This window comes from Manis pentadactyla, chromosome 2 (assembly GCF_030020395.1).
Source record: "Manis pentadactyla isolate mManPen7 chromosome 2, mManPen7.hap1, whole genome shotgun sequence".
Lineage (NCBI taxonomy): Eukaryota > Metazoa > Chordata > Mammalia > Pholidota > Manidae > Manis > Manis pentadactyla.
The window spans coordinates 76627929-76654059 of NC_080020.1; the positions used below are offsets into that span (position 1 = coordinate 76627929).

At 38.6% G+C, this 26131-nt stretch overlaps 1 protein-coding gene across 4 annotated transcripts in view; it reads right to left on the minus strand.

Annotated features, from left to right (window-relative positions):
• VCAN (versican) overlaps window positions 1-26131 on the minus strand; it is a 102421-nt gene that overhangs the window by 35290 nt on the left and 41000 nt on the right. Inside the window, exons 7-8 of one of the 4 annotated variants that reach the window (XM_036914217.2) lie at window positions 22990-25989; window positions 1713-6908 (exon numbers count right to left, since the gene is read on the minus strand). The exons of 1 other annotated variant lie outside the window; for it this stretch is intronic. In XM_036914217.2, the coding sequence (XP_036770112.2) occupies window positions 1713-6908; window positions 22990-25989 (8196 nt within the window). The remainder of the gene's footprint in view (window positions 1-1712; window positions 6909-22989; window positions 25990-26131) is intronic. 2 more of the 4 variants (XM_036914220.2, XM_036914219.2) reach the window with 2 other exon arrangements.

A 26131-nucleotide genomic window follows, 5' to 3' on the forward strand; every position in this document is an offset into this window, starting at 1 on the left:
TCCCCCTGCAGACCCCACACATCGTGCTGAGGGTATGGGGCAAGGACTTGGCAAGAAACTAGGTGTCTTGTTTATTAAAGTAGTTTAGATTGAGAGAAAAGTTTTGTTTTGATGAATTTTATTCTTCTCTAAACAGTTTGTATTAATCTCTGAAAGTTCAATCTGCAGTAGATGGGCCAAGCAATCCAGTGAGAGCTGCTCTTTCCTGAATTAGCCGAAAGCGTCAATTTGTTTTGCGATGAAGATGCACTGTAGATTGGATAACTGATACACATTTCTCACTCATTTGTCAAACCTAACTCTCTCTATTTTACATAGCTATTACCAATGATATCTGTATCATATTTTTGCCAGCCTGAAGTATATTTCAACAAAATTAGGAAAGAACAAATACTAGAGTAACATCACCAACAACAAGAAATCCACCAACCACCTTTGATCAATTTTATTCATCATTTGTAAAAGTCGCACTCTATCTGAAGCACAACAAACTGAAGTATCAGTGGCACAGAAGACAATGTTGAAACTATCAGAAGAATAATTCTAAGTATAGCTATACTGTGAAACGTACTCATTAAAACAAAACATGATTTCAACCAACACAGCCCTTGAAGTAATGACTTCTTTTTCTTTTTCTAGATAGCAGCTAGGTGGTAATGGCCACTCGGAGATTCCACTAACATAGTTATTTAAATTATGTTCCTGAAAAACACCATTAAAACAGACTTCTCAGCATCATCCAGCTGGATTAAAAGGAAAATAAATTCCTCAGAGTAAACGTTCCAAGACTTCTGGTTTGCATATCATTAAATATCAATTACACATTTTTATACTATATTAATAAGAAATCAGGAAAGAGCAGTGAAAAGACCAGAGACTTTGGCGTGGGACTGACTGGATTCAAATACTACTTTTCCACAGTGTGTGTAGCTATGCAACCCTGGACAAATTACAGAGCATCTCTGACCTCCATGTTCTATCCTTTTAATTGGGGATAAAAATATGTGCTTTATAGCCTTTTTGTGAATGAGATAGACCATGTGAACCAGTATCAAATTCATGTTTTCTGTCCATTCAATTAAAAAAAACAAAAAACAGAAATTCTCTCTTGACAGGCAAAGCACGAATATACATAGAATGGATACCCACCACGGGTAGGCACTGTGCTAGACACATTATGTAGGACTATCAGGAGCAAGAAAATTACATAGAAGTTTGAACTGATCATTAATACTGCACAAACCATAATATTTATTAGAGCAATTTACTATTCTCAAATTTTAAAGCTCTGACAGATTTTGATTATTGCCATAATAGCACCCATCAGTGAAAGAGTTTTAAAAACAGAATTTATTTTCCTGTCTTTATCATAAGGTGTATAACTTTGGGCCATATGACAAAGCAGTTCTTCAGTTGTGAGGAAAACCAAATTGATTTTTAAAAACCATTAACATTTTCAGTTTTTCCATGTTACAATTGTATGTGGTTCCTAAAACCCAGAAAAATACAAATAACTATAAAGCCCAGAAATAATCCATACTTACTTTCTTTGCATCTCATTATGGACTCAATCCTATGGCCTGTCTTGTTACATGAACAGTATAAAAATCTCCACTGATTTAATGTCACAATAACAATTATATACATATTATGTTATGACCAATGGACCATCTCCAAGTTTGGAAACAGATTTATCAGTGTTGTGACCTTACCTGGTAAATAGACTGCTGTGCCTTCCACTGATTCTTCATTAATGCCAATCAGGAAACTGGTTTCATTAGAAGTTTCCAGAAGGGAAAATGATGTTGTTGTAAGCTCAGTATTTAACTCTGCACTGCTTACTGTTGCCTGATTATTGGAATCAAGGATTCTCGCTGTTACTTGCTGTTCTGATTCTGCTACTGTGGAATCCTCCTCGCTGATCAAAGCCGCCTGTGTTTCAGGGTTTGTTTCCAGAGGAGGAATGGTGGGCCCCTCAGAAGTCTGTGGGCTGGGCTGAGGTACCACATCTGCATCAACCCCGTAAGTTGCAGAAGCAGTAGTATGTGGCCGCAGTGTAGCACCTTCTAACTTAAGTTCACCTGCAGCTGTGATAACAGTTCCAGCCTCAGGTGTGCTAATACTGGAAAAGACCTGGACTGTTTCTCCAGAAAGCTGAACACTGGCTTTGCTTTTGAAATCTTGGGGAATCTCAGTTTCGTCTGCAGCAATTGTTTCTGTGGGAAAAGCTTCAATTTGGTTTAATAACTGAGGTTCACTTTCATTTTCTGAAGGTTCTAGTTCTGTGTCAGGAGATAAGAATGGAGGCTCAGTTATGTGAAAGTCCTCTTCACTTGATAGTCTGAAAGTCCCTTCAATGTTTCCAAGTTTTCCTGGGTTCATTTGAGTTGTGACAGCATCTGTACTTGGCAGAGCACTTGGCTGGGGGCCCTCTGTGTGTTCAGAGAACCCACTGTCGAAGTATACAGTGAATGGAGATGACAACGTCTGAGAGGACGACTCTGCAGAAGCTGGAAACACTGATGTTATATCCATATAATCTGGGGGATTTGATCCTTCCATTCCATTTGGTGCCTCCGTTAAACTCTGAGTCATAAGGTGGAGAGGCCCAATACTTACGTAGGGTGAAGGATGAATCAGTGACTCCTCGGCTCCTGAAGAGAATTCTGGTTGAAAAGAAGGAGCTCCGTATTTCTGTTCTTCATACTCATCCTGTGTGCTTTCCAAATGGCCCAATGTGGATATCATCTCACTTTGGTCTGCAATTGCTTGACCATCAGACAAAGTACTCGATTCAAAGATGTCATCCAGGACTTTTGCTTCCATTTTTGGTTCTTCAATCCCTTGATTAACTGTGGCAGACTTACTAGGAAGGGGCAGGGATGTTGCTGTAGGAAACAAAATATCTAATTCTGTTTCTGTGCTAGGGACAGGGATCCCAGTTGTGAAGATAAAGCCCGTGTGATCTAATTGGCTTCTGTCTCCAGAAGTCATTGCTTCTTTATCGGTTGCCTGAGTGTAGTTAGCCAGAAGAGTATCACCAGAGCCCTCAAAGTTTTCCTCAGTTAAGGAAAGGTTAAGAGCTGCCTCATACTTCTCTTGAACTTGAGTACTTTCTTCACTACTGTCATGTGATCCTGATGGTACCTCCGGATCTATGTCTGTTTGCATTTCAAGGATGTCTTCATATACAGGTTTAGTGTGATCAATATCTATGATAGTATTTTTATCTGAAGTCAGCTCAGGTAAAATTTCAAGGATGGGACTCTCTGTAACAGTCAATATTAAATCCTTGTCTTCTTTGTCCAAATCTATAATAATATTTTCAGTGGTTTGTCTTCTCTCAGGTTTTAAGGTGGAATCCTCAAATGCTCTGAAATGGTCTTGGGAACTCTCTGCAGCACCTTCAGCAGACCTCTCATATGACAGTGTGCTAGCTGGGTTGGAGGGGCTTTCATTCTGCTGGGAACGAAGAGGCGGCGCCGTTGAAACTGCTGGGGATCCATCAGCAGTAATCGCTTTAGCACTTGGAACTTCAGGATGTTTTTCCAGGAATCTATCAGAAACAAATGTGGTGCTTCCTTGCCTGGTTGCCTGAATAGTTCCAGAAGTGTGGACTAAATCAACCATATCCAGTTCCCCAGATCCTTCTCCAGAATGTTCATAAAATAAGTCAGATGGCTTTGGAGCTGATGTAACAAATCCTTTCACCATTTCAAGACCGTAAGTCCTGGCCAGAAAATCAGTAGAAGAGGTTGCCGTTTCTTTCATTTCTGCTACTGAAGAATTGTCATCAGAGACTTGTTCAGGGGGAGGCTGTGGTCTGCTAGTCTGTATGTCTTCTGCCCAACCTCGAGCCTGATCTTGAAGATGCACAGTGTCTGTGGAGAGAATGGGAGGTGCCATAGAGGGTCCTTCTGTGCTGGTGTCACTTAAAATTTCTAGTATGGTTGGGCTGGATGCTGTGTCCCTATCATCAGAGAGACTGTCTGTCTGGGAAGTGAGTGATCTAACTACATGTGCCTCATTTTCTATTTCCACAGAGAGGTCAGTTGTATCACTTAAGGTGCTAGTTTCTAAACTTCCCACTTGAGAAATTTGGGGATATAATATGTTGATGATTTGTTCCATTTCAGTAAAATTTACCGATGTTGTAGCAGGCAAAACTTCTTCTCCTGATCCCAGTCCAGAGAATAAAAGATCAGAATCTGACTCTTTAATTATTGGTCTCATAATTTTGGGAGAGGGTTTCATACTTTCTTCCTCTTTGATTGGTGAATCTGTAACTATGCTTTTGGCTGGCAATGATTCAGTCACTGAAGCACTGGCTAAGAAAAAATGGGATTTTTCAGTAACTTCAGGGACAGTACTGTAGGGTTCCAAGCCTTTTGCATCTGGCTCTGGAGTAGACATATCAAGTAAGGAAATGCCTTCCACCTCCATTTCACCGATACTGTAAGTTTTCTTTGTCGTTAGTGTAGAATAATCTGTGGTTTGGAGTCCAGTTTCAGTAAATGTTTGCGAATCAAAATTTGTTTGTTCTGGTGCAGTAGAGCTTTGAGGGAATTCAAAAGATTTTTGTTCTTGAGTCTTTTCCTCTGAGGCTGTTTCACTTTCAATTCCTTGTCTTACAGGAGTGACTTCTGGCCTGGACCATAAGTAGGCCGGCTCCATAGTCTGGGGAAAGTCCATTGGAACTGTGCCACCAAACTTCACTTTCCTCATTTCTGTTGGAGCTTCAGTACCTTCAGCTTCTGCTATTGGTAAAACGGTGGATCTTGTACCAGCTTCATTCATGGCACCTTCTCCCAATCCTTGGTCAGTAAGTGGGGAATCTGTACCATAAATATTTCCCACAGCACTGGCAAACCCTTGGTCAACAGAGCTGCTTACTGAGACCAACTGCTCACCTGAGCCCTCAGCAGAGGCTATGAATTCTTCCCAAGACAAGGCGGAAGTGCTCACCAAGGTGCTTTGAGGTCCTTCCAAGTCAGCTATGCGACTGATATGATCTGAGGTAGGTGTTACAGATGCTGAAATTTGGGTATCCTTAAATGCTGCATCCCCAGAGCTTTCCATCATTACTGTTTCTTCTTGTGTTAGGGGATGAGATACTGTCACGTATTCTCTAAAGCCACCACTGAAATCTTCCTCCAAAGGAAAATCTGTAGAAAAGCCCTTTATTTCTGACCCACGATTTTGTTCTCCTGACACCTCTGAAATCAAGCTGTTTTTGGATGTTTGGCTTATAATTTCAGCAACTTCTCTGTCTGTTTCAGTACTGAAAGCCAATCCTGTTGGCTCAAAAGGGAATATAGTTCCCACATGGGGAGACAAAGTGCCATCTGCTTCCTTTTTGGTTTGAATTTCAAGTTGTAAGTGAGATGAAGAAAAAGCAGTGGTTTCTGGATCAGCAGCAGCTTCTCCAGAGCCCTGCTCCACAAAGAGAGAGATGAGGCCACCTGGGCCAGTGGCCAGCTGCTCCTGAACCCCAGGTTGCCTGCTACTGCTGGGTTCTGTGGTTTGTGCCCCCAGATTGTCTAAAACATTTGTTTCTGTAAAGACAAGGGTAGAACTTGTCATTTCCCTTTTAGACTGTGTGGGTGTCATCAAGGACATAGCATCGGTCCTGGTAGCAGATGCTGAATCCCTAGATGTGGCTTTGCTGGAGCTTTCTAATTCAGAGGGTAAGACTGACTGATCCGATCTCTGCAGAAGTAACTGTACCTGCATTGTAGAAGTTGTGCCTGTAGTTCCTTCCTCATCTTTCCTTTTCTTTGCAAGAGATGTGCTGAAGACCCACTCCGAAGAGTCTGTTTCCCTTACAAATTTGGTAGGCACTGCTTCTGCAGAAGGCTGTTCAGAAACTGAAGAAGCAGTGGTTGCCAGAATATCAAAAAGGCTTTCTGTCATCATCGTGTCACTGGGAACAAGAGAATCTGTAGTATTTCTCTGTGATAGATCAGTCAGCATGGTGAACATTTCATCTTTAGCTTCTCCTGCTTCCCCAGAGCCTTCTGGAATTGGAACTGACGGCCTTCCTGACAGCTCTACAACTTGTCTGGGGCTTATTTCCACCCAGCTTTCTACAGTGGACAGCACGCCATCAGGCTGGGGACTTCCTGTTAAGGTAACTGATAGTTCTTCTGAAACATTTGCAGGCAAAGAACTTGGAATCATACTTGGAGTATATGTGACAGGTGTGCTTTTTTCTGCCTTTTCACTGAATGTTATCATCATAGCCCTTGAAGAGACCATTTTTTGAGAGTGTTGGTCCATGACTGCCTCTCCTGAAGACTCTTCAAGAAAGAGAGGTAGGGGTTCATTGTGCTCATGGCCCCGATGCCCAAGCTCCGGTCCTCTCCCTGTGACTGATCCTGGCCGCTCTGTGGCCTCTCCCTCATGGAATGGGAGTGTAGGAAAAATGTCCGGCTCGCCACTTGAAAACTGTTCTGGTGTTTCAGGGTAAGTCTCGGGCCTCCACGTCAGTTCTGCTGAGTCGGTGGTTTCTTTAGATTCATTAGGTTGCATGGCAGTAGACAAGCCAATTTCAGCTATCACAAACTGGTGAGGATCACTTTGGCTGCTGTGTGAGAAGTTTTGAGAAGGCGCCACACTTTCAAACTGGCCACGCCTAGCTTCTGCTGCTTCTGGGTCCTTGGGCACTGTGGTGACTAGCTGCTTCCCATTTATGTACTGCACTGATGGGGTGGTGGTCACGTCAGCAGCGTTTGCACATTCTTCGTCTTCCCCCTCATCTTCACTGTGGTATATATCTATTTCAATTAACTGAGGTAAAATTTCAGCAATTAGATCATGCTCTGGATCTGTTTCTTCACTACAAGGCTCATCTTCTTTAGATTCTGAATCTATTGGATGACCACTTACACTCAAATCACTCATTCGACCTGAAAAAAACAAAGAGTTTTCACAATACTTAAATGGAAGATTTGACAGGGTACGAAAGAAGAAATCGATAACAAGGCTGGCTGACCACACACACAAAGAAGTATTCAAATTTTTTCACATTAAGTGCAATCATCCTTTAACACATGGTTCTCAGTCTTCAAATTTGCTGTTTTACATTAACAATAGGAAAGTGAATCCAATTGAAATTTTAGAAACGGGTTATGAAACCTTGTCAACATGTCTAACAAAGCAACATCCTTAAAATGAAACAAGGAATCACATATATACATGATAATCATGAAGTGTGGGAATTCATCTTTGTGTGAACTGAAAAAAAAAATTAACACCATTTCACCAGATCATAGAGAAGACGTAATTGATTATGTCTTATGTAAGGGGATGCTTAACACTTTCTATTTAATGAGAAAATGAGAAGAGATTCTTTTGGCCTTTTGTCATAATCAGTCCTAGAGAAGACCGTTTTTAGAAAAGTAGAAGAGAGGTTTCTTTATATCCTTTCATAGTGCCATGACAACCCCTCCCCAGTGCAACCATGAGACAGGACTGCGTAGGCAGCAGCCATGTCCCAGACACAGGGTGAGAAGCACTGGATGGAGGGCTCAGTGGGTGCAGGCACAGCTCACTGAAAGCACAAGGGAAGAAGGGCCCTCCACACCTTTTCACCTTCATCCCTCATGGGAGGTGACCTGGATTGGGTCAATTTTAGTTCTGTTCATTAACATTTTCTCCAAAGGAAGTTCAGGAGTCACATGTCCACATTTGTACTAGCGTACCTTAAACAGCACATACCTTCAGATCAGCCCCTAGATTACAAACTGCCATAGGGTTCCCACCAGTAAGCCCAAGGGACTTCTCTGCCTCCAGAAATACATCAGCAAAGCTCTTGTCTGTGCACCAGGAAGGAGGAAATTCTGGCCTTCACACTTATCAGAGTGTAATTCAATTGTCCTAAGAGAGGGTCCTGCCACTACAGGAGTCCTATTCCCAGCATCACAGCAGCGCGGACATGCCTGTGGCCTCGCTGACCCATGAGAAAGACGGAAGCACGGTGTCTCACCCTCCTGCCCCTGTCAATACCATTATGGAGTTTGGTTTCAGCCCAGCCCAGGTCCATGCCACACAGGCTTAGGCCGAACCCGCAAAGCTTACAGAAGACCAATGAAGATGGAGCCACTCTGCCCCCCGTAGGTAGGGAGACTGTTCCTGTTACAGGAAGCTGCTGCCTTCCATGTAAGAAGGGATCAACATCTACATTTACTGATAAGTCAGAAAAGAAAACAACCCTATTGAGAAGGAGCCAGTATTGCTTGCATTCTTTAGGCAACACATATATAGAAATACAAGAACTCTCAATTAAAACTCTATGAATCTCCTTCTATTTTCTTAACTAGGATTTATTAGAAAAACCAAAGACCACAAAACCTTTCTGGAACTAGAAAAATTAGGCTACATTTACAATTATCCCTTTCACTCTGATAAAAACAAAACAGAAAACTCTTCTCTACATCCCATCACATCTTCACTGTACTATCTCCATAAAATACTACTCGTGTAGGGCTAGATTGCTCTTAACCATAACTATATGTCTCTTCTCATTGACTTCCACACATTGCAGTTCATTTCTTATATCTCCAGCCTAATCCACTACATATATTCAGCCTTTTAACTATGTAACCAAAGGCTTATGGGTATTCAAATGAATGAAAAAATATTTCCACCATAAGAAAAGTGAGATTAATGCATAACTATTATTAAAAAATGAATAAATACAGATAATTTCTACCATAGATGTTGCAACTACCCTAATTATCAAACTTAAGAAAATGACTAAATGCCATACATTTTTTCAAAAACTGTAATTAAAAGAATAAGTTTATTCAATATTAGATCACTGAAGTTGTTACTGTGGTTTATAGTCCCTAGTGGTGTATATGTTTTAAAAACGAACACAATAAAATCTTCAGATAATAACACCTTTCAACATAGCTTTCAGTGAAATGTACCTTTACTCTATGAAAAAAGAATGTGAGAGAATATATATGCATGTATATGTATATGAAAGAATACATTTTAAATGCTTTTTGTACAAACGAATCTCTTGAAATGCCCCATCAATAATTTTTATCTAATCACCAAATTAGTCTCTCATTGCTTATACTATTTGGATGTAGTTGAGTTAAGCCAGACACAATTAAATCTCTCTGTACAACACGGTAGGATCGAACTGGAACTGCAAAAATGTGCCTATTTTGAATTGGTTATACTTTTATTTTATATTCAACTCTTTTCATTAGGCTTCATTAGGTGTAAATAAAACTAGAACTCACATTAAGAAGTATCACACACATAGACACTAAATCCACATACTGTCTTTCATTTAAATATGGAGAATACTTTTAAATAAGAAACATGGGTCTATGTCAAGCATATAATGAATCCCCACCACATTCTGTACCTTTCTGTAAATAATGGAGATAAAACTAATCATTCAGCCAAGCTTCTCCAGACAAATGCAAGGAAATAACTGCTTTATATTGTTTATAATCATAGGCCAGGAAGAGGGTAAAAGCACTCATTGCTATTATAGATTTGTATGGTTTTCTAAATAAAACCCTAAGTTTTGAAAATAATAATTTTAAAAAACTGATATAAAATATCCCATGATCTTCTCAGGAATAATTATAGATGGAGGTTCCACCAAGTATGATGTTGGTAGCTCTAAAAATAATGGGGTAGAGAAAAGCAGAGAGAGACACTAAGGTATGTCAGTACACCAAATGTCAGGGTGTCAGGGGCAATGACATGTCATGATGCTCCCTTAACTCCTTTACAAAGGAATGAATAATTTAAAATAAAATGTTTTTCTAGGAAAGAAAACAAATAAGATTCTAATTGTAAATCAGTAATTTTTATAATAATTTCATTGACTATCAATGCTTAATGAGTTGTTAATCAGTTTAAAGACCCTGGCATTTCACTTTGTATACTCTAATTTTAGTTCCAATGAACAAAGTATATCATTCTTTCAGTTCATTTTCCATTTGAATAAGCAACTCTAACATTTCTGATCGCTCCTAAATCATTAGGAGTTCATTCGCATTTTAGGCCATCACAATGGAATATTTCACCAAAATATTCAACTGTTAGATGCAATATAAACCATTTTCTAACCTAAACAAGTATCACAATATTTCAAGTACAGCAACACAAACACAGCAGGGAGATGACCTTTGCAGAGACTTCATGAACATAGTTAGCTTCACACTGGTTTTGTAAGCAAAATTAAATTCACTACTACAACCAGGCAACCACACAACTGTGTTATCTCCCCAGAAGCACAAAGTTTACTTATGTATGAGACTGTATAGCAGGAACTTGCTTACCAACTGTATAGAGGCCTAAGACCTCCAAGGGTATCTTCCAAGTCTGCCTGTCTCTCTCTCTGAAATAAATGCTCTTGGCAACAGGTTAGAGAAAAGACTTTACTAAACGTTTTTTCTCCCTACTTTAAAAGGAAACCTTGAGTTCACATATTGCAAATTTATTGATCATTATATTTAAGTTAGGGATCCTACCTGCCTCCTGAATAGTAGAAAACATAGAAACATGTTAAGCTGTCTCATCTTGTCACCTTATTGTGACATGAAGCTGGCAATGGACAAAGAACTATTGGCACATCATAAAAACCAGTGATTGAAAAGAAAATGTGTATCTTTTCAAAGTGCTCATTTGATATATATTACAAAAATGTTCTAGTAAATGAAAACTCTTAAATAAATAATGATACAAAAGGAGAGTTGAAATTATTTTGCTTCCTTTTTCTGAAAGGACTATTCTCATAATTACAAGACTGATATTCATTGTTTAAATAATTTGTGTCAGCTTCCAAATGGTTTCATTTGATTTCTTAATATCGGTCTGAGGGTGAGGGAAATGTTCATTGCCTAGGACTTTCAAGTTCATATTTTTCTGCCAACAGACTCTCTACAAATTACTTGTAGAGAATAAGTAAGTAAATTGCTTTTTATTCTCTTAGTGTAGCTAGTTTTTTCCCATACTTTAAAAATAGCATGGGGGTGTGGTGCTACGAATTTTATTATAGATAAGTGAATTCTTTCCTGACATCCACACCCAACATTGCCACCTTACATTTCACCTGTGTTCCTATGTGCTTCTCTTTGTTTGTTCAGTCTCTGAAATTACTTCTTCGTCCCCTTACCCTGTCACCACCCCCACCCACTACACATGCCATTAGAGTTGCAAAAGCTGTAATTACAGCAAACCAAAAAACTTTCTTTGTAGGGTGTGGTGGGGGGACACCTGTGCTATTATGAAAGGGGATATCTCATTCTGAAATCGTGATGTGCTCTATTTTGTACTAACAGTGCAACCTAATGGAGTAATTACCGTTCCCAGCTCTTAGATGAACATGCCCTTATAAAAGACTGCTCTATGTTAGAATTTTATTCTGAAGGTAATATAACTTTTATTTGAATTTCAAGAGTCAAACCACAGAACTGTACGTAGCATATGTATAATCTTTTCTATGTTTATACAAATGTACTTTAACAGCTTGACTTGAATATACTACCACCACCGTTAATAGATTTTTTAATGGCATTTCACACAAAGCTTTATTGCTAGCTGACCTCAAATTATTCACTGAGTATTTTTAAGTACTTCATGGCAGAGTTTTGCAGACAAACACAAGTCTTCCAGTCATACTGTTCACAGACACAAAACATAGTTGCTAAGATGCATAGGCACTGGCTCAAGTTCATGTTCCCTTTAGGGGATTTTACCATTTAAGTTTAAGAGCTTTTAATTAAATATAAGTACATACTAATCTACTCAACAGAAATATATTAGTATCACATTTCTCTACTAAAACAAATTTCATTTTAATGTGCAACAAAATAGATTTTGTTTCCTTTAAAAATACAATAGATGGGCAAAATGAAGTGCTTGAGAAATACTTACAGAATTTAAATAGACAAAGTTCAAATTTCTATGTTTAAGTTTTCTGACACATACCTATGGATCCATAACCAGACAGAGACAAATGCTTCAATTTCATTCATCTTTGATATGTTCTTAATTAAAATAAAATATTAATGGGCACCTTATGAAGCAAATAAAACCACCTAATGTGAATTTCAACTAGATTGTTTTAAACATCCTGAATTCTCCAACATTTTCAAAATTTAAGATACCAACTCAGGATGTTATAAAAATTTGACATTAGTAATCAAAATATAAATGCACTCCCCAAACCTAGTCAAATATTTTTGCATCCTTAACTACCTTTATAATCGAAAATCATGGGATATATTTATATCAATACTCAATCCATCCAAGATGAAAGAGATTAACTAAAGTTTGGGAGATCAATACTTGATTCTGTGACCTGTGTCTGTCAGCTCTACTAGCTGAGGCCCATTTGGAACACCATTCAAGCATGTTATCTTACACTGACAGCTTCCTCTTGCTGAGCAAGGAGCTCAATATTTCTCAATTCATGAATTTTACACCCAGAAAGGGTGATATATATTTATAAACAACATAAATGTTTTTGATAGTTTCACTTTTAAGAGGCAGCATGTTGTGGGGATAATAAATGGGAATCATCTCTTTTCCCAACTTCAGATAATCCTCTAATAATGCTGTTCCTTCAAGCGGAAAGAGTATGTTTAGATCCAGTCATCTGGTATAAGTGCGCATAAGGAGAGCTCAGAGAGTGTGGGCTCTTCTGGGACTTCACAACTTCCAATTTTTAATGAGGAAGGGCTTTTCTGGACAGCACAATCAAGCAATGTGGGGACCTTCAAGCATTTCTGAATAATAAGATAAAGAGTTGTATGAAAGAGAAGTAAGCTAGGATATTTATGTTTCTAAATGTCTCCTTTAAGTAGAACAAATAAACAAAAACCAACCACAGGACAGTACTTTCATGCTTTTCATTTTAGTTCTTTAACATTGTCAAAGCCTTCTATAGATAAGTAGATAATTGCCAGATACCCTAACACTAGAAAATGTTTTTTTCAGAATCAAGGGTTTAAAATTTAAGTATAAGCTTTGACTGAAGTAAAACAAATGCCTGTCATAAATAAATACCCAGTACATACTTTCTTTCTAAGTCCCCACTCCCCAAGCAATTACAGCTATTAAGTTAAACTTTACCAAACACCATTTTATTTTTAATTATGCCACTCCCTTACAAGTCAACAGCAGTTTCTGGTCCTCTTCCACCTGACCTCTCCAACAGTGTGTTCAAGCAGCTGCATTAACTGTCTGCATGTGTCCTCTTCCTTCAGTGCTCTGTTCCCACTGTTTGCGTCTCTGCATAGGGCCCCGGCAGCTCCATGCTCCCTCTCAGTATCTTCCTCATTCCCATCTTAGACTTCTGTCCAAGAGGAGCCCTCCTGCCCCCAACTTGGAATGCTTCATAAATCCTCCTTTGAACTTCACCCACTCATTTAAGGAAGACCCAGCTGAAGCCCTGCATTCTCCAGTGTAACTTCTCTAAAACTCCTCAAACTGATTGTATCTTTGATTTGTATGCCATAGGACTTCTGTCATAGTGTTTCTTATTTATGAATTCCCTAGCTGTTCTTATATTTTTGTCTCACCCCCTCCTTACTAAAGTTTACATTCCATAATTAAAGTGAAGAGGTCCTTTAAGCATGTAATGCTCTTCAGACCCTGGCCACTTAGCCACTCTTTCAGGAATGTGGTTGGAAGAATGTCTATACACTTATTTATCACCCAGAATAAAAATGTTTACATTCTACTAGTTCAATCTTTCCTTTGAAAAATTTGCATTTTGGACGGAAGTAATTGTTCTTTGCAGCAGTAACAGCCCAAATTTCTGCAGGTCAGAAAGCCTTTCATTTACCAGTGGTGTTCAACACTCTCTGCACATCACAGTTACACGGAGAGCATTTAAAAATACAGATCCTTAATTAAGAAATTAATAAATGAAGAAAATTTAAGAAAAGAAACTAACAAAAAATACAAATGCCCAAGCTCCACCATGAGAACTTCAGATTCAAGTTGTCTGGTAGCGGATGGGGTAGTGGCTGTTTTTATTTGGAGGCTGGCTGGTGATTCTGATATATAGCGCCCAGGTCAAAAATCAGTGTGGGTAGTGTTCATGCACTGGGTGACTTCCTGGCATTTCTTAGCCCCCGCCGCAGCACCTGCGTGGAATGGCATTATGTGTGGTTAGCTGCTGGCCTGCCTACAGCTTTGGGTTCTTCTGGGTAAACTAGGCGGCTGCTCAGTAAGTGTTGAGTTCCCTGAGTTTCCTGTGAGTCCAAATTTGAGACTTTGCCTGCGAAAAATAATTCTTACATGAACTTATTTCATATTACCTCTATATTCTCCTTTTTTACTAAGCGCACAATAAGCCTTTATTATATACTCTCTTGTTTACTAATTATTTCAAGTTGCCTTACCAAGAAAACTATAGATCACATCATATTCTTTTTCCCAGTCACAGGGTAGCTTGATTAAGTGACTTTATGTCAACAAACCACTGAAATATTCCCTGGGGTGAGTATGAAGAGATGGGCAGAAAACATTTTATCTGCAGATAGCCAAAGAGCTCCCCAATGGAGCAGAGCAAGGTAAAACTACAACAGAGCAAAAAATGATAATTATACTATAGTCCATTACACTCTACAGAAATACACGCCACTATATTTATTTTTCCCTTTCTTTACTTAGAAAAACTAAAACTAAAATCTTCAGAAACTCATTAAATGTAGCATAAGGCCAAGAGTACCCAACTCTGAGCAACCAAGAATACTGTGGCACAAAGCCAACCAAAAGATGAAGCCACCAGAAGCCAGTCAAGGTAGTGTGTTCCAGTTATACATGTGTGCAAGCAGGTCTGGGTAACACCAGGGCACTGTGTGTCAAATTTTCATGGACATAGGAGCTGACACATAAATAGATTTTTCTTCTCACCCCAGAGATTATTCCTTTACAGTTTAAAATCTCCTATTTAGACTTTAAATATGGAGAAATACTTCCTACATTGTCACAATAATGTAACAAGTATTTAGAAGGTTCACCATAATTTATTTTCATCTCAAGAAGCAAATCACTCTTTTTAGGAATGATTAATGCTCTCTTGCTAATAGGTGTTTTCCTACCGATTCATATTCAGAAAGTCTAAACATTGGCATTATCTCTCTAAGGAGCACCATTTCTTAATGCAGTAAAATAGGTTCTCAGTTGTCCACGTAATATTTTGCATTTTCTTTTGCCACAATTATATTGCAAAAAATTCACAGTACAACACAAATAAAGCAAATATACAACAGTTTTCCCCGAAACACATCACCATCCCTACCCCTCAACAAAGGTCCCATTCCTGGAATTGTTCTATCAGTGAAGCCACTGAATAATCAGCTCTCCTTTTTGTACCTCACAGACAAAACTCACTGAGGTGTGGTGTTATAAGTTTTGTATACTGACAAAAATAGGCAATGCCTACTTAAAAGCAAATTTTCAGCTTTACATCATTAAAACGAAACCTCAAAGAGCATTACTTTTTCCTTTAATCTCTGTTGCTTCTCTCATGGTGCACGTTGCTCCCCTTAGCTACACTCCTCCCCCAAAAAAGTCCTGAACATTGTCTGGGCCCATGAATACATTTTTTTATTCATTGCACAAATGAATGATCTGAGCGCTATTAAGAAAGAAGAATGCAATCTCTGTGTAGAGAGCTGGGGGGGTTTCCTTGACAACAACAAGGCAGCACGGAAACCCATGCATTCTGTGAACACGCACGAAGAGCCTAGGCCCAGGACTTGGAAAAAATGTATAAGAAATTTATAAAAAGGTCTTTTTCTTTAAAAATATAAATAAATTGGTAATTATCAAAAATCATAAGCTCAATTTTCACACATGAAAAAGGGCAGAAAGCTAATGAATTCTACACATAGGTACTACACAAACAACCCTGTATTTCAGTTTTAAATAAGGGCTGCAGCTGCTTCTGATTTGCACCCAAAATGGCATTACCCTAGACAAACACAATCCATAGAGGATTAAAATTTTAACAAGCTCTCCTAGTCAAGCAGATACTATGTAATTATATTTGACTCCTTGTAGTATAAATCATCTTGAATTTTAAGACACTTTTACCTATTAAGTACAAAACAATCTAAGTTTCCCTACATTTAGAAGCTCAGGATAATTCTTAAACCTGTGAAGGAATTAATTTGTACCAGAAATTCCCATGGGCTAGGCGCTGTACAGGGTGCCTGGTCGTGGAGTATTAAATGTGTGATGTGCCTACCACAGTGACTGGCAAGTCCTGAAAGAGATCTCTTTTTACTTTAAGCAATCTGGTTGATTTGTAGTACTATATTTATTTTTAATGTTAGAACAATAGACGCCTATAGAAATAAGCAATTTATTCAAGACCAAACAGATTGCAAATAACAATGTTGTCAATGAACTCAGGCCTGTTTCCAAAGGCCTTTTCCAGGACATCAACTGCCTCTTTCATGTATCCTATGGAGCAAATTGCTCATTTATGTTCACTCAGAATATTACAGAGTGTGCTTCAAAACTCCAGTCCTAGAGTAGTACCTAGTACATTGTCATTGACTATTTGTTTAATAAGTGAGAAAAAAATGTATTTGTAGATTATATGTAAAAGCGAGTTACATATATGTGTATGCATGTCTACATTTGTGCATGTATTTAAATGTACATATGATCATCTTTCTCGTCTCATAATCCCTGTGATTTGGAAAAAGAGTATGGGTCCAAGTTTAGAAAATATTATTCTTTCTGTACAATAATAGTCTTTACATCCATTTTACTGACAAAAAATTTGGGCAGAAATTAAGAAATTCCTGGGTCCACAATGCAGATGAGCAAAGGAGAGACAATCCCACATTCTCCAATTTATAGCACCTACATCTGTAATACCACCGACACAAAATTCACTTGAGTCAATATGTTGTAAACCTTTAAATCACTGTTTAGAGTAGCAGCCCACTCTTTAAAAAGTAGTTTTATGCCATTTAACTTTACAAGTGTGTGACTGAACCATGATACTGCATGGGAATGTGTTTTGAAAAGTTAAATGTACTTAATCTATAGAAGAGGCTCTCTTTACCAACAAGTATGAATCACTGATGAACAGAAAAATAGTATGAGAGCACTCGCTCTTGAGGAAGTTGAATATCTCTAATTTCCATAAACCAGTATAGGTTTCTAGGTGGATCCTAAGAAGGCATTCATCTTATAAATCGATACTTGCAGACCACATCTTACATAATTATCGCGTTTAAACCGATACTGTAGGTTAAACCTATACCAGAGGCCATGCTCTCTCTGTCATCCCAGCCCTATTTTTAAAAAATGCCTGATTATATTTGGGGCTTCTTTGTCCTACATGGAGCCTCTCTTGGGAAGCAGCAGACCACCCACTGGTTTCCAGGCATTTGTTTTATTCTACCCCTCCAACAAGGAGTGGCATACATCTCTTCCTTCTTGTGGAATATTTTCTGACTTCCTCTGCCTTTAAGGATTCCATCCCTTACTGACTCCGTCTGCCATCACAGTCAGTACCACCCTGCCTCGTGTGTAATTATATTTGAAGTTATATTTGACTGTGTTAATATCAGCTCCCCAAAATGCATCTAGAGTCCTTGGGAGCAGGGCCTATTGTACCCTTCTAACATCCATCAAAGGGCTGGGCATGTTGCAGCTTCACCGGGAGATAATCCTTGACTGGCTGTGCTGTGCTGGAGGACAGTGTGCGCCTTTCTCTCAAGGTCACTGCCAATCATAGCTAAGAGGTGTTTGTCTTTGGATAATGTCCCACCTCAGTAGTAGTTTTAATAATGACAAGTTGTAATTGCAAATGCCATTTTCAGAAAGAATAGCCATTGGTTCGCTTTAGGAAAAAGATAAAGTTCCTTTTAGTTATCTGTGGAATACATCTTTTATTATTAAACTTCAACCTGTGAAGAAAACTTGAATTCCTTAAATTGTTCCTCAAGGTTAGAAGGTTAATAAAACATTCATAGATCATTTAAAAAATTGAGATTCTATGTGTGTTTGTGTGTGTGCATGCGAGTGGCATGTGTGTGCATGTACAAAATATTTCACTTAGAAGGACTTTTTTAAAAGGAAACCTTTGGTCTGTAGTGTAACACTGAGCTCAATAATAATTTAGAAACACTAAGGTCAATTCTTTTCTTCTTACTATAGAAATGCAAGGAACATAGTCTCTTCCCTTTTCATTATCTGATTAATAGAAAAGGAAATCAATCCTTTTCTAGATTTTAGGCAGCCAAGGAAGGATAGGAGAAACCATCCTAATTCTCTGCAGAAAAAAAATGTGCTTCTCTGGAAGAAATCACCACTGGAGCCCAAAAAAGGGAGCCACTCATGTGTGCAGGCACCAGCTCCATCCACTTTTAGGAATGTAACCAAAATTCTACAGGGAAGCAGCAGCCCAGAAACAGGTTGACCAGTTTCAGCTTGCTGTTCTTTTGCTGTGGCAGGTATTTAAATAGCTTGATAGTCTCCATATTTGTAGCAAACTAAACCACGTCATCAGCTCTAAACAAACTAATAGAATGCCAATGAAAGGTCAGTCTTTTCAGAATCTGTGCCCTTTCAGGAACTGGTGGACAAGGCAACATGAGACAATAAAGGCTCATGATTTCTGAGTTCATCAGGGGAGACAATCACCTCACTGCAAAAATGCTCCAAGAAGTCCCCAGACTGTTGTTCCCAGCGCCAGCAGGGATGGACTTGGTGTGCCTTTGTTTGCCCATCTGCAATACATTCCTAGTTGTCTCACAAAGTATCTCTGAGGTTTAAACATGGCAATTAAGTAAAATGTGGTCTGCAAGCATCAAGCTCTGAGTGTGAGATTGATGATGACTTAGCTCTGCAAGTACATATAATATTCTGAAATGAAACTAGATATTATCTTGATTACATAGAAGCATCAAAAAGATTGAAACTAGGTTTGCTTAATCTGCTGTATTCAGAACCATACAAAGTTATTCAAAGGTAAATGTTAATAAATGTGTGTCCACTATACTGAGGTAAAGTATTGACAATCAGATCAATAATGTGTTACTTAAAAAAAAATCAATTCACTCAAGAATTAGTCATTGTTTCTGCTTTCCATTGAATTATCTAGATGATATCATTCTGCTTCTAGCTGTGTTCTGTAGTACATGTTATATGACAGACAATCACAGTGGGTGAGAGGGTCCAAGAAAGCAGGGCTGCTGATCTCCTCTCTCTGTTTGGATGTTAACCAAACAGCCACCCTTTTATCTGCTTAAAATATAGAGAACCTCAATAAGATTTTGTTTGAAGAAAGGAATCTGATTCATTAAAAAAAACTGAAAGTACTTCCTCTACATAATAAATTCTATAAAAATAAAAAATATGTGATTTATAAAAATCATAAGACTGTCTTATATAAACATTACTTTTAAAAGAATGATGCCTGTGCAATCAATGATAAAAATATTGGCATTTGCCCAGATATCTCCTGCTCTCAGAGACGACATCTCTTATTCTTAACCCTGTTCTCAGCACCATCATATTCATAAAATAAGATCTTAGTCTTACAAACACTTCTTGAATTTACAAAGAAATGCAGAGAGGATTAACCATAATCTAAATAATCATAAATAATCTAATCATAAAACTAAAAAAAAGAACACCTTTGGCAAGTCAGAATGACAAGCAGTATGTAATATCTATAAACTTGCTTTTAAAAAACTAATAAGCTATCTACTTTTAGGTTATGATTATTTGCATAATAATGTTTGTATTTAATAGTGGTACATTTCCAAAGTATTATTCTAAAGATACCAGCATATCAGCCTTTAAGAACATTCATAGTCTGTCACATTAACTTGTGACATTTCAGATTTTTTAAAGAAGGAGTATTAAAAAAAAAAATCCCAGCATTTAAGAAACTCTTCCTACACATTTAAACCCTGTACACTTCATACATGTTCACAAAGCAAACCTTTCAATAATTTTTCAAAATGCAGGTGTGCAAATTACTCCTGAAAATAGACAGGAGTCATGTTTTCAGTATCCCCTGAACCACTGTTAAACACACCCCATAGCATTTTTCAGCTCATAAAAGTTTTATGAGCTGAAAAGTTCCTTCAGATTTTTTTAAACTGCTAACTATATTTGCCCTCCAGCAACAGTGCCTTAACTTGCTATTAAGATCCATTTGAGCAAATATAACATAAACATATCCTGAGTAGCATGTTTTGTTTCATAGTAGTAGAAAAAAAATCAAGATTTATATGACTTGCTGAGTGCAGCAAAAAATTATGAATGCCTTGGTTTAGTATAGCATGGGCAGTATTTTAGCTTACTTGGATATACAGTATGTGTAGAGGTCGACTCTATGGTTGCAAATAGATTTATATAAGTTCATATATGTACCAAGGGTTTTCCAGTCTGGAAAAACGTGCCTTGGTACATAAAAGGATTTGTTTTCCAGACACATATGTACTTTCCCTTATTAATGTACACCTGCCTTAGAGCACATTAATTGAACATCTGCTGTAGGGTTTCCCTTGCCAAAGTTCAAAATGTTTGACGAATTAAATTTCCCATAGAAAACAAATAAAATTAGTGAAAGTAAATGGTTGATTTGAGTAAACCTCATTGTCTTATCAAGACAATAAACAATGCTTTTAGTCTTAAGGAAAATGAAATCTCTAAAGCACACAAAAATGATAGATGAGAGAGAGAGAGAGAAATGGAGAGAGGGAAATAAATAGATACCCACCCCACCACACACATACTGGAAAAAGTCCTGATGGAGATAGCCAACTACTCCCTTTCCAGAGTTTTCTGATCTACTGTTACCAATGCTGAACAAAAATTAGTCTGAAAGTAAATCATGGTTCCAGGTTTTAAAAGTGGAAGAAAGAAGAGGAAACACATAGTGATGTCCCCCAGACCTAGCTGAATTAATATAAATGGTATATATAGCTGAATTAATATAAATGGTGTGTGTGTATATATATATATATATATATTTTTGTGTGTGTGTGTATAAATGGTTTCTGGGTTAGGTTACTCAGACTCTCCATTTCAAGTAACCATTTATAAAACTTAGATTGTTTTTCCTGATGACTGCCAATTCTTCCAGGGAGATCAAGTCTCACATTTTCCATTTTGTAATTTAATCACCCTAACCTTAACATTTTGATCACCCTAACCTTAACATACAGTTTCCCATTCAGAAGAGTTTTTTAATGCAGAGCATTTTTTACTATTTTTTTTATATCATTTTACTCAATGTAGCATCTACACTGATAAGAAAGTAATCTAAACTGGGGAAAACTTCTGCATAGTTTTCCAAGCACTGTTTTTTTAATTCGACAATTAAGGGTTGGTGGTATTTCCTTCTCGCTTCTGTTCACTTCTGTTCTTTCTCTTTCATAGTAATGTTGTGTCACTTTTCCAACCGACTATAACAGCAATCCTCATTTCCACTTGGCAACTCAGCTTCTCTCTCTGACCTGAGTTCCAAGAGGTGGAAAGGGCAAGTAAGAGACAGGAAATATGTTTGGGTTTCCTTGAAACAGCATCATTAGCAGGAAAATAGGGCTCCAATCCTGGCCGCTTTCAACTGCTTTGGAAAATGGAAATTAACTTCAATACTCCAGGAATGCATTCCCTCCTCTGCTTACTCACCGCTCTGCAAGAGCTTCTACGCTGAGAGTATTCTGCACAGTAGAAGCTGTGAAGTTTCCACCTACAGCTCGAGAAGCCCGCTGATTTGCCCATAATTACCCGCTTGCTTCAGCAGGGGCTCTCCTGAGCACTCTGTGAGGATAGCATCACTCTTAAGAAAAATGGCACCCTCAGGAGAATGCCCCAATGGTTAAGAAGGAAAACCTGCCGAAAGAACATTCTTCCAAGCCACCTTTTTAGAGCCAAGTCAAGGAAATATGAGTTATTTATTCATTTAATTCACATATTAGTGCTAGAATACAGCAACTTAACTAAAATTAATGATCCTAACTTTAAAATTAAAAAGAGACAAACCTGAATTGATCTATTGAACTGTATGTGCTATGTATTCTCAGCTCAGCTTGCCAAACTTAAGAGACGATGTGGCCTGACCCTTAGGAAGGAATAAGTTATGTTTTGATAATGAAAACTGCAAGTATTAATCAATGTAAGCAAACAGTGTTTAAGAATTTTGCCAGAGAGACAAATAAAATAGCTGAACAGAATGGAAGGTTTCACAAATATTCCTAGAGATAAAACAATTAAATCATAAAACAAATAAACATTTCAGTCTGGTTTTTACGGAATAGAAGAAAAGCTGACATATCCACTTTCTGAAATTATATTTGGTACAATGAACTACAGGATTTCCTAGAACTGGGCTAGATTGTATTTGTTCTAAATATTTAAAGCTTCCTTGAAATACCTACAGATAACAGCTTAAAAATATGTTGAACTTGCATTAAAATGACATTTAAACTACAGACCCATTACCCACCCCACAAGTTATATGATAAACCTGCAAAATCCTGAAAGAGAAAAACCGAAAGTAAACCTTTCGATGTCTTTCTATCAACCCTAGGGATAGGCAATACAATTTTAGCTGTCCACAATGTAAGTACTGAAGGTTAATAGTTAAAGACCAATGGAATGTTAACACAGTCTAGCACTACACTTGAGCAGTAATGCATGGAAAGACACTGAAATTAAAGCACTTGGTTCTGCATGTTCTGAAGTGATGTAACAGTGATGATTTGGTTATATTAGATGACAAAGCAGAGCTTTTTATGACTTTTAAAATCAAATCACATCTAACATTCTTCCCAGTTGTTTAACATATTCTTCCAATTCTTGTACAAATACATGAAGCTAAAAACACAGAATTTTTTTTCACACTCCAGTTATCTTCTAATGGCACCATTTGGTATGTTGATACTTATTTTCCAAAAGTAATTTTCAAGATAAAATGCTGAGTGCCTTGACTGGTATGTCTAGAAAGCAAAGACTTACCTGTCTTGTTTTCTCTGACCTCAATAACAAAAACATTTATGTCAGGGCGGAGTTTTGTCCCTGCTGGGGGTTCTGGAGTGGAAGGTGCCTGAGGTCTGAAGGCCTCTTGGCCTCCTACTGTGGGTGGTCTTGTTGGCTGTGTAGAAGATGGAGTACTTGAAGCAGTGAAATACTCTCTATCGATGTCAATTTCTGCTTCCTTCATTACAATATCCTCAGGGGTAGTGGGAGGAACACGAGATGTCGATTCTCCAATGATTACCATGTCCCCGGTTATTTCTTCACCAGGCCCCCTGTCAATGAGAGGTGGTTTCTCAGTGAATGCCAAAGACACCTTGAATTCTGACGTTGTGTAACGTCTGTCTACTGAACTGAAGGCAGCAGTGAGATCACTTGGAACTGTGGGTTTTTCTGTTGAAAATTTTGGGAGTTCTGTGGCTTTAGGCTTTTCCAATAATCCTGAACCTAAATCAAAATAATCTACGGATATTTTCTCTCTTTTCCCAGTAGTGGTTTCCTCTATAATCTGGGTAACACCAGTGCTGAAAGGTGATACAAATCCCCTTGGACTAGTACCTTCTGTTTCATACTTTTGTTCAGGCTCTTGACTTAAAGATGCTGTTGGCTCTGTGCTCGGTTTTGGTGTTGTCACTTCATCAGTCTTCACTTTGTGCTCAGTGACAGTACCAGGTGGATACGACATACTGTGCTCAGTTTTTCCTATTGGAGTTGTTTCTAAAACTGGGACTCTCTCAGAAGCTGTTACGGGTCTGTCTTCAGAGATGGTATATGCTGACCAATCACTCTCTGGTTCACCCACAGGCATTGTTGCCTCCTGGGCTGTACTGACTGTAGGACCTAAGGCAGGAACTGGCCTCTCTGGAGTCTGTTCTTTCCAAGGGAATTCTTCCTGAGTTGTTTCCTGTGTAATTTCTCTTGTTCTTACGGTTTCAGGAGAAATAGTTGCTTCAAGATGAGTCTGATCAATGACATGTATTTCTTGAGAGGGTTCACCTAGAACTTCACCTTCCGGTAGAACAGAAGGTACCAACATCCCCCATTCCGTCTTGGGAATTACAGAAAGAGGAACAGTATGGGAAGTGTCTACATAAGTAGTAGGCTCCTGAGTAGTACTATAATTTAAAAATGTTGATCCTTCTACATCTGAAGGATGTGCAAATGGGGGGAATGTAGGTGTGGGCTTAGAGGCAACCACATCTTCTCCTTCATCCAAAGCACTTCCTTCTGTGGCTGCATGAACACCCTGGCCTTCTGTGCTTGTGATAGGTAGAACTATTCCTTCAGTTGTAAAGTCTCTCAAAGTTGACTTTTCTGCAATACCAACTAATGCAGTTGGCTGAAACCTAACTGTGAATTTCCCAAGGTCTGTTGTGTCTTCCTCCATAAACTCCTCTAATGACTGGTGAGTACTATCTGGGATAGTACCATATTCCTCTCCTCCATCTTCAGTAAAACCTGGGGTTTCTTTATCCTTTCCACTCACTCCCACAGTGGTGAATAAGGCAGGAGGCAATTTTGGATGACCTGTATGTTCCGTGGATCCTAAAGGCTCTGATGTTACATTATCTTCTTCCCACCACCATTTTGATACAGTGACCACCTCCACATTTAAAGTGCTGTGGGCCGGATGCACCATTGTAACACCCTCGTGATACTTGGTAGTTTCTTGGTAGCCATCTCTTTCTAAGCCAACTGGACTCATTGTAAAGTCTTCCTCCACATCTCTGGCCTCTGTTGGTGCCTCACTCAGCTTTGTTGCTGTCAACACTGGAGAATCAAAAGATTTGGTCATTTCTACTGAAGACTCTGTAAGACGAATTTGCTCCGTGGGGGCCATAGAGAATTTCATTCCAGAGATGCCTTCTTCTTCTACTTTTCCTAGAAAAGGGTCTTTGGTGATCTTTTCCTGTATTTCTTCATCAGTACGAGTATCTGTTCCCACCCCTGGTCTTATTGTTTCTGTTCTTTCTCTTCCTTGTGTTGCTTCTGTGTGTGGAGAGGGATAAATAACTGTGGACATTCCCTCAACTAATCTTTTATCACCAGAATAAGGAAATAATTCAACTTCTGGGTGATGCCGTGATGGGAAAGGTGTGGTAGACACATACTGGTCAAAAAAATCTTCAGTTATCCTACCATTAGTTTGTTTCTCTTCCCAGTCATCTGGGGATTCATCACTGTCAGGTACAGTCACAGGCGAAACAGTCATCGATGCTGAGACTGACCTCATGTCCTCTCGTTGAATGGGAGTAGTGTCTTCCGAAGTCTTCGACACAGTAATGACTTCAGGCACTTGGCTAAAGACTAAGGTGCTCTGACCAGATCTAACTATGAATGTTCTGTCTTCACCATCACCTTTTCCCAAGGTGAATCCAGAGTGGCCCACTGATTCAGAAAGAGTGCTGCCTATTTTCTTCTCAGTTCTGGATTCCAGGGTCATTGTTGTAGGCACAAATGTTGTTTCAGCTACCAGTAATCCCTTGGAAGGAATGTGCTTGGAGATTTCCATAGACGTTACCAAGGGACCCACTTCTATTTGTTCAATTTGTGTAACTGATTCCTGTGTTTGCATATCTTCCAAGACACCATCCCATGAATCAGTAACATGATGGGAGGTGACAATTGTGCTTTGGGGCACTTCCTCCTGAATTTCAGATATGTCTGGTTTTTCAAGTGGCCCTGAAACAGGTGAGTAGAAGTCCATATCCCAAGGCTTCTTGGTACTCCTAGCAGGTGCAGGTGATTCAGTGGCTAATCTGTGTGTGACAGCTTGAGATTGAACTGTAGCTTCCTGTTCAAAATTGACTATATTTCCCACAGCAGGGAACTTTGTTGTAATGACAGGCAATTCAGTGACTAAAGGGACGATTGCTGTAGTTCTGTCAGGTACCCTTTGTAGTTCTTCAGATAAATTGGGTGATGCAGTTTCTGCAAGAACACTCAGTTCGGTGGTTGTAGCCTCTGATATATTCTGTTTAGCTAGAAAAATAATTTCAAAGAGTTGATTAGACAAGTCGCTAGTAAAAAGTTGTACGTCCAGTGTTTGTTAAGAGCTGTTACATATTTTGGGGTAACCCCAAAATGCTGTGTGATGGAGAGGAGTCTAAAAATGATACTGAAA